Below are 9,543 nucleotides of genomic sequence, written 5' to 3' on the forward strand. Positions count from 1 at the left end.
GAGAGACAGAGAGAGGGAGAGGGAAAGGGAGAGGGAGAGGGAAGGAGGGAGGGAGGGAGGGAGGGAGAGAGAGAGAGAGAGAGAGAGAGAGAGAGAGAGAGAGAGAGAGAGAGAGAGAGAGAGAGAGAAAGTCTAATGTACCCGAGGCCGGCCCCAAACTTCTGATGTTCTATTCCTCTCCGTCCTAAGTGCTGGGGTTAAGTGTGTGTATATGCTGCCATGCCTATCTTCAATATTGTCATTTTTATATGGAAATTTGTAATGCGCAGTAGCTCTAAGACACCTGAGATTCAGCAAAGCTGCTGGGCATATGGCCTATATAGAATTCTGGAGCATTTTAATCATCAATCAGACATTACAGATGTAAGCAAACAAAGAAGCAAATGGTGCAAATTCCCTAGTCAATAAAGTACTGAGAATAGGGGGCTGGAGAGATGGCTCAGAGGTTAAGAGCATTGCCTGCTCTTCCAAAGGTCCTGAGTTCAATTCCCAGCAACCACATGGTGGCTCACAACCATCTGTAATGGGGTCTGGTGCCCTCTTCTGGCCTGCAGGCATACACACAGACAGAATATTGTATACATAATAAATAAATAAATATTTTAAAAAATAAAGTACTGAGAATGCTTACGGAATTGAACAGCAATCTCTGTTATTTAGTTTTTGTTTCTTTCCCCATAATTACCTGCTTGATCTCTATCTGTTCTTTTGAAATTGGTAAATTAGAATGATGTGTGTTTATGGATTACAACATATTTCTAGTTGTTAATTGACAAGTTATAATTGTGCATATTGATAGAGGATCATGTAATACTTTAATATCTGTACACGCTATGTCATACTAAATTAAGCTAATAGGCATAGCCATTGTCAGGGCTCCATAGGGCATCAGAAATGATCAAATAAAAAATCATCCTGGGGCTGGAGAGATGGCTCAGAGGTTAAGAGCACTGGCTGCTCTTCCAAAGGTCCTGAGTTCAATTCCCAGCAACCTCATGGTGGCTTACAACCATCTGTAATGGGGTCTGGTGCCCTCTTCTGGCCTGCAGGCATACACACAAACAGAATATTGTATACATAATAAATAAATAAATAAATAAATAAATAAAATATTTAAAAAAATCATCCTGAGTGAGTAACCCAGACCCAGAAAGGTAAATGTGGTATATATTCACTTATATATGAATAATAGCCATTAAATAAATGATAACCAATGTACAATCCATAGACCCAGAGAAGTTAGGTATAGAGGAAGGAACTAATGGGGCCACATAGATATCCCTGCTAGGGGGAAATAGAATAGATTTTATGGGTGGAGTGCCAACTAGCCATCTCTTGTCACCAAATGAGGCATCCAGTATCAAGACTGTGTTGCCTTCAGTTGAGTTGTTGGCCAAATGGATCTCATGGAAATCCTCAAACAACCCAGGCTGTTGCTAAGGCAATGGGTTGTTCTTCACAAACTGAAAGCAAGGCCCCATTGTTGAAGACAGCACCACACAACTCATTGAACCAGGCAAGCTACACGGTGCTACATGAAACCTTTACCTCTATATTCAGGAAGGTATTTTGCAGGTTACCAAAAGAGAAATGTAGATACCAACCCAATCACAAAAGCTTTGATTTATCTGTCCTGCCTGTAAGACATGCTAGGGCAATGGTGGCACAAATCTTATGGGAGTAACCAACCAATGTCTGGTTTGATTAAGATTCACTCCACAAGATGCAAACCATACCTGACACTGCTTCGGCGATCAAGAATCAGAGACAAGAAAGCCAAGAGACCTAGAATTAAATCAAACACTACTGGTCTAAAAAAATATCAATAAAACAAGTCCTGATGACATTCTGCTGTACTCATAGACCTGGGCCTTATCCAGTCATCATCAGAGAAGCTTCCACCTGCAGTAGACTGGAACAGAAACTGAGATCCCATAGTCAGACACTATGAGGAGAGGGAGTCTCCACTACATCATTCTTCTCAGAGTTCAGGGAACCTCAGCCAAGAGGAGTGGAAAGAGTGTAAGAGCCAGATGGAGTGGAGGACCCCAGGAGAACATGCACATCCGAATCAATTTGGAAAGGCACATCTGAGCTGACAGAGACTGATACAGCAAGCACAGGACCTACACAGGTCTGCACACGGTCCACCGTGTGCATGCTACAGCTTCCAGCTTAATGTTATTATGGGACTCCTGAGTGTGTGAACACGTGGGTCTCTGATTCCTGTGTCTGCTCTTGTGGCTTTTCCCCTTTTCTTGGGCTGCCTTGTCCAGCCTCAATGTGATGGTTTTTGTCACTCCAGTAGATGTTCAGTGGTACTGGTATTCTGCTTTGCATTTTCTTAATCATTAGTGCTAATGGGCATTTTCTTCATATACCTGTTGACTATTCATATATAATTTTTGAAGGACTACATGATCAGACATTTTGTTTAGGTTTAATTTTTGTTGAGGGAGGGAAGCAAAGGGTTCATTTGGCTTACATGTCCTGGCTCACAGTCAATCACTAAGGGTAGACAGAACAGAAACTCAGGTCAGGAATGTAGGATCTGAAGCAGAGATCGTAGAACATTGCTGCTTACTGGCTTGCTCTCCATGAGCTGCCCAGCTTGCCTTTTTCTACAGCCCAGGGCCCCTTGCCCAGGAATGGCACCTCCTACGGTGACCTGGGATATGATCCCATATCCATCATCAGTCAAGAAAATGTCCCACAGACTTGCCAGCATGATAGAGGCACCTTCTCAATTGAAGTTCCCTCTTTCCACGTGACTCTACGTTGTGTCAAGTGAACAAAAAGTGGATCCTCGTCAACTTGATGTGTAAACACATTGCTATTAAACTATAAGCTTTCCTTTCTTGTTTATGCCCAAGTTCTCATGTTAACAATAACATTACATTATCTATCAATACAGTACCAAATCAGGATGTTTCTTCTTGTTCAGGCATTTAAATTGCTTATATGTTTGCAAGTCAACCTGTCATTGAATATTTGGCAAATGATATGCTTCATTTTGCAGAATTTGGAAAATTAAAATGTGTAGACCATACCATGAATACATATTCAGGATTTCAATGGGTAATGGATTTGAGTTCAAAAAAGGCTGTTTCTATAATTACACATCTATTAGAAATTATGGTCATCCCCTAATCTCTCCAAAACATTTACCATAAAGGAGTGTTGAATTTTGTCAAATGCCTTTTTGGCATCTAATGAAATAATCATTTTTTTTCTTTTAGTTTATTTATATGATAGATTACATTGGTAGATTTTCGTATGTTGAACCAGCCCTGCATCTCTGGGATGAAGTCTACTTGATCATAATGGATGATTTTTTGATGTGTTTTTGGATTTGGTTTGCCAGTATTTTATTGAGATTTTTTGCATCGATGTTCATGAGTGAGATTGGTCTGTAATTCTCTTTCTTGGTTGAGTCTTTGTGTGGTTTTGGTATCAGGGTAACTGTAACTTCATAAAAAGAATTTGGCAATGACTCTTCTGTTTCTATTATGTGGAACACATTAAGGATTATAGGTATTATCTCTTCTTGGAAGTTCTGGTAGAATTCTGCACTACAGCCAGCTGATCTTGGGCTTTTTTTTGGTTGGGAGGTTTTTGATGACAGCTTCTATTTCCTCACAACTTATAGGTCTATTTAAATTGTTCACCTGGTCTTAATTTTGGTATATGGTATTTATCTTAAAAATGTCCATTTCTTTTACATTTTCCAATTTTGTGGAGTACAAGCTTTTGTAGTAAGACCTAATGATTCTCTGAATTTCCTCAGTGTCTGTTGTTATGCCCCCTTTCATTTCTGATATTGTTAATTTGAGTGTTCTCTCTCTGCCTTTTGATTAGTTTGGATAGGGGTTTGTCAATCTTGTTGATTTTCTCAAAGAACCAGCTCTTTGTTTTATTGATTCTTTGGATGGTTTCTGTGTTTCTATTTTGTTGATTTCAGATCTCAGTTTGATTATTTCCAGTCTTCTACTCCTCCTGGGTGAGTCTGCTTCTTTTTTTTCTAGAGCTTTCAGGTGTGCTGTTAAGTCTCTGATGTGAGTTTTCTCCATTTTCTAAGTGCCCACATAACTTTCCTCTTAGCACTGTTTTCATGGTGTCCCATGGGTTTAGGTATGTTGTGTCTTCATTTTCTTTGAATTCAAGGAAGACTTTAATTTCTTTCTTTATTTCTTCTTTGACCCAGGGGTGGTTCAGTAGTTGACTGTTGAGTTTCCATGAGTTTGTAGCCTTTCTGGGGAGTGTTATTGTTGTTAAATTCTAACTTTACTGTGTGGTGATATGACAAGACACAGGTGGTTACTCCAACTTTTTGTATCTGTGGATGTTTTGTTACTGAGTATCTGATGAATATTAGAGAAGGTTCCATGAGGTGCTGAGAAGAAGGTATATTCTTTCCTGTTTGGGTGGAATGTTCTATATATGTCTGTTAAGTCTATTCATTACATCTGTTAGTTCTCTTATTTCTCTATTAAGTTTCTGTCTGGTTGAGGTTGACCTGTCCATTGGTGAGAGAGGAGTGTTGAAATGTCCTACTATTAGTATGTGGGGTTTGATGTGTAATTTAAGCTTTAACAATTTTTTTATTACATGTGGATGTTCTTGTATCAGGGGCATTGATGTTCAGGATTGAGACTTCACCTTGATGTTTCTGTTATGAGTATAAAGTGTCCTTCTCCATCTCTTCTGATTGATTTTAATTTGAAACCAATTTTGTTAGATATTAGGATAGCCACACCCACTTGTTTCTTAGGTCCATTTGATTGGAAAACCTTTTCCCCACCCTTTACTCTGAGGTAGTATCTGTCTTTGAGGTTGAGGTGTGTTTCTTGTAAACAGCAGAATGCTGGATCCTGTTTTCGTATCCATTCTCTTAACCTGTGCCTTTTTTTTTTTTTTTTTTTTTTTTTTTGGTTTTTCGAGACAGGGTTTCTGTGGCTTTGGAGCCTGTCCTGGAACTAGCTCTTGTAGACCAGGCTGGTCTCGAACTCACAGAGATCCGCCTGCCTCTGCCTCCCGAGTGCTGGGATTAAAGGCGTGCGCCACCATCGCCCGGCACCTGTGCCTTTTTATAGGTGAATTGAGTCCATTGATATTAAGCAATATTAATGACCAGTGGCTGTTAACTCTGATTATTTTTTGGTGTTAGTGTTTGTGTGTTTCCCTTCTTTGAGTTGTGTTGGTGGAGGCTTATCAGATATCTGTACTATTGTGGGTGTTGTTATCTTCCTTGGGTTGAGGTTTTCCTTCTAGTACTTTCTTTAAGGCTGGGTTTGTGAATATGTATTGTTTAAATCTGTTTTTGTTGTGGAATATCATGTTTTCTACATTGATGGTGAAAGAAAGCTTTGCTAGGTATAGTAGTCTGGGCTTGCATCCATGGTCTCTTAGTGTCTGCAACACATCTATCCAAGATCTTCTGGCTTTCATGGTTTCCATTGAGAAGTCAGGTGTAATTCTGATAGGTTTACCTTTATATGTTACTTGACATTTTTTGCAGTTCTTAATATTCTTTCTTTATTCTGTATGTTTTGTGTTTTGATTATTATATGGCAAGGGTTTTTTTTTTATCCAGTCTATTTGGTGTTCTGTAAGCTTCTTGTATCTTCATAGGAATATCCTTCTACATAACGTGGATATTTTATCATTATAAATCTTTATAAGCCTATACACTAGTAACCACATGACAGAGTCTCTACTAGGGTGTTTGTGATTTCTTCTGCCAACAGAATTAATTCAAACCTCTTCACTTTAGCCTAAGCAAACTCTTTGGACAAGGACAAAAGCAGCCACATTCTTCACTAAAATATCACAATAATACTCTCTAGGCTGTGTATTAAAATAATTCTCCTCTGAAACTTCTTGGGTCAGTCCCCCACATTTCGAACCACTCAGCACCACTGTCTTCCATGTCTCATTAATAGTGCCAAAAGCACCCCACTGCTTTCTTAACCCAAACCCCCAATGTCTAAATTCCTCCAAACAAAAGCATGTTCAGGCCTATACAGAAATACCCCAGTCCCTGGTGCCAACTTCTGTCTTAAGGTTTCTGTTGCTGTGAAGGGACACCAACCATGACCACAGTAATGACACTGTGAGTACTTGAGCATAGGAGACCTCAAAGCCCACCCTCACAGTGACACACTTACAAGGCAATACCTACTTGAACAAAGCCATACCTCCTAATAGTACCACTCCCAATAAGCTTATAGGGGCAAATAGATTTAAAATACCACAATTGTTTCCATTTCTTGGCCACAGTGATTAGGGCAACTAAAAGTTGCCAAGCAGGTCAAATCCTTGGGTATATGTCCTGGAATAGCTGTGTCATATGCTAGATTTACGTCTAGTGCTTTGAGAATTCTCAACGCTGAGTTCTAGACTGGCTTCACAATTGCCTTTCTGCCAAGAGTGAATGAGGAGCTCGTTTTTTGCCACAACCTCACCAGCATTCGTTGTCAGTTGTGAAGCTGATCTTGGCCATTCTGACTGGGATGAGATAATTTGTAATTCACTGATTGCTAAGGACGAGAAATACTTTTTAAGGTATTTCTTAGACATTTTATTTCTTCTATTGAGAACCTTCTGTTTATATCTCCAGCCCATTTTTGTGAGTTCAACAGATTTTATTTTTATTGGTTAACTTGCTCTGCTTCAAATATGTAGCCTGTTTTCATTGTTATTACATGCAAATATGTATACACACATATAATGCTAAGTGCAACCTGCTAGTTATGTATAATGTTACTCGTATGTATGTTTTCAGGACTGACCATTTGCTATTGAATAACCAATGGGGTGCTGTCCCGTGGTGAAGACTGTTTCTCCCACTCTCAGCATCCTTTAGTTGCCTGTAGTTCTTGGAGTACGGTTGAGGCTCCCTGAGCTTTGAACCATCCACTTTGACACGTTTATTCTTGTCTTTGTTCAGCTTGTGTTTAGGCAGTCATGGTGATGAGACTTTGGGGTGTAGCTTCTGACATTATTACTAGAAGACACAGTCTGACAGCAATGTCCCTGAACCTTGGAACATGTCTTCTCTGAAGTTTCCTAGGTTGTCAGTTTGAGGCCCCACTAAGAAGAGGATCAGGCAGGGTTAACAGTGCTTGCAGTGACTGACAGTCCTAGTGTCTTCTACTGAATGAGGGGGTCTCTAGCTGTGATTCACCAGACCGACACAGAAAGCCACATCCTTTACTTGTGAAACTGTTAATTCCAGGAGTCCCACCAACCCTATGCCCCAGAAGCAAGAGACTTCAGGAGAAAATGATGCAGAATAACATCTTTTTTATTGAAAAGATTAAATTTGAATATTTTCAGGGTTAGGAATCTTAAGGAAAAACAAGTGTGAGAAGGAAGTGAAATCCAGGGCTTGTTTCTGGGACCCTGCGGGCATCTGAATCCTGAAGATAATGCAGACATCTCTCAGTTCAGGGACACCTAGGGAAGGAGAGGACAATATGTGAAGTAGGACAGGGGAGGGGACCGGGACATTTGTTGTAGGTCTCAGGTCTCTGTGGTTGCCTCGACTGCAGGGTACTGCTATTTTTCATTTCTAGTGTGTCACATGCAGGGACATTTTTCTTTCTTTCTCCCCCCCCCCCCTGGAAGAGGAAGCTAATTCTTGGAGCAACGGCCTCTGAAAAAGATAATTACTTCTTACAGCTATGTGTGGACATGAGGAGATTGCATCAACTGTACTATTTTGTACCACAATAAGCATGGAATTAACTTTTACAAGCACAGCACAAGAAGGGACAAGAGTCTATTAAAAGCTCATACATATGCTTGTACAGGGGGTATACGCTCAGTTTTACCACTTGCTGGATTGGGCAGCAGAAAACCATTGACGTTATACACTAAGGGTATGAATTCCGGACGCAGTCGCAGCTCAGTACCGATCTCTGCTCTGCCAGGTGCTTTCCTCACCTTTGCAAAGGTCACACTCCACAGCTCCGCAGGTGTGCACTGTAGGGATCAGTCAGATCCACAATGGCCCAGGGACTAGCCATGCATAACTTTGAAATGCTTAGGCAGGCATCTCCAGCACCTGGTAATATCCTTACCTTTATATTGGTCCAGATCTTCAGCTGGTCAGTCAACACATTATTTATCAGCAATCCGAGTTTTCATTCTGCTTTTAAAAGAGCTCATTCCTTCTTCTCCTTGAGATCCTCTAGTCTTGTAATCAAGATGGCCTTCCTCACTGAAGTCAGTTTTGGGACTTTTTGATTTAAAGGAACTCCATGAGCTCTTACTTCGGCTGTATTCCTCATGGGAAGAACTTGATCCCTCACTGCCCCCCAGTACCTTTACGTGAAGGTTTTCACTAGAACGGTCTTCAAACGCTTGTGAGAATTTTCCTGTGGAGAGAAAAGAATGTCTCTCTCCCTATGTCCATCCTTCTGTATATTCTGGATTAGTTGTGCATCGGGACACTGTCGAGGGCCCGTGCGTCTGCTCTGGTGATGGACCTGTGTTCAGATCTACCTTGCTGCTGTTTTGCTGTCTATGAAGCCATTGACCTTTTAGTCTAGTTAGAAGTTGGAATGATCTACTTGTCAAATCCCCTCACAGGTGACAATGAGGATGTTTGTGTTACCTGGTGTCCCACATTCCCCTGCAACCCTCATTACTGATGATCAGCTTGTCACTGATAGTCACATAAAACGTGTGGCTAAGACAAAAAAAAAGAAAGAAAAAAAGAAAAAGAAAAAGAAAAAGAAAAAGAAAAAAAAGGAACAAGACTCAGTTTCCTTCAGGGATAGAAGCCCGGGGAGCACAGCATTCTGCAGAATGCAAGTGGACCCTTTCAAAAACATTGCCCAAGAACAAACTTGCCACTCACCACGGGGTCCCCTCGCGGCTGCTTCTGTTACCAGAACCAGGAGCAATGTAAGGAGGAAGAAGCTGGTGGGATTCATCTTGCCAGGAAGGGCCTTGGTTGAGAGCTGAGCTGAGCTTCTTTATATATTTCCCAACTGGTTTTGCCTGCAGATAGGAAAGGCAGTGACCTTTCTTATCTGTAAATGTCAGCTTCATTCTCTCTGCTCAGTGGGAGTCTTGGTACTGCTCCCTTGAACTCTGCAAGAACACATGAGAGCTCACCCAGCAAACTTCCCTTGTCCTTTGAGAACACCACACACACAGTGATTTCTGTACTTCCAGAAACTTCCCCTTCTTCAGAGAGGGGAAGAGAATCCAGGCTGCAAAAATATTCAAGACTTGATCATGCCTTCGTTCGCCAGCATGGAACCTCTTCTAAGACACCAGCACTGAAATCAATCACAGACACAGCTCTGCCTTGTGTTTTCAGAAATGCCTTCATCCACAGAATTTTTATTTGAAAAGGAGTGAATGCAGAGGTTGAAGGACACAGAGGGAAATGGTGCTAAAAAGAACCCAAAGAAAGGAAATTTGAACAGTCCATAGAGGATCTCATTGACAGAGCCATTACCAAGCAACAGTAAGGCCCTCAGTTTAGGCCTGAACACTTCATAATGAACTCATAAAAAATAATTAGGT

At 40.9% G+C, this 9,543-nt stretch overlaps 1 protein-coding gene across 1 annotated transcript; it reads right to left on the reverse strand.

Moving 5' to 3' along the window:
• Positions 1–8,124: 8,124 nt before the first annotated feature.
• On the reverse strand, positions 8,125–8,942 carry LOC119815127 (seminal vesicle secretory protein 5-like). Its single transcript, XM_038331317.1, has 2 exons — positions 8,867–8,942; positions 8,125–8,381 (listed from the first exon to the last, which is right to left on the reverse strand). Exons 1-2 carry the CDS (start codon positions 8,940–8,942, stop codon positions 8,125–8,127), a joined length of 333 nt encoding a protein of 110 aa, XP_038187245.1.
• Positions 8,943–9,543: the final 601 nt, after the last annotated feature.

The sequence above is a fragment of the Arvicola amphibius genome, chromosome 5 (genome assembly GCF_903992535.2).
Source record: "Arvicola amphibius chromosome 5, mArvAmp1.2, whole genome shotgun sequence".
In the NCBI taxonomy this organism is placed as follows: domain Eukaryota; kingdom Metazoa; phylum Chordata; class Mammalia; order Rodentia; family Cricetidae; genus Arvicola; species Arvicola amphibius.

Excerpts from the sequence above, each read along its gene's own strand:
- LOC119815127 (XM_038331317.1), bottom strand. The coding sequence starts at position 8,942 with ATGAATCCCACCAGCTTCTTCCTCCTTACATTGCTCCTGGTTCTGGTA. Across the intron at positions 8,382-8,866 it reads AGCCGCGAGGGGACCCCGTG|GAAAATTCTCACAAGCGTTT; the intron begins GTGAGTGGCAAG and ends TTCTCTCCACAG.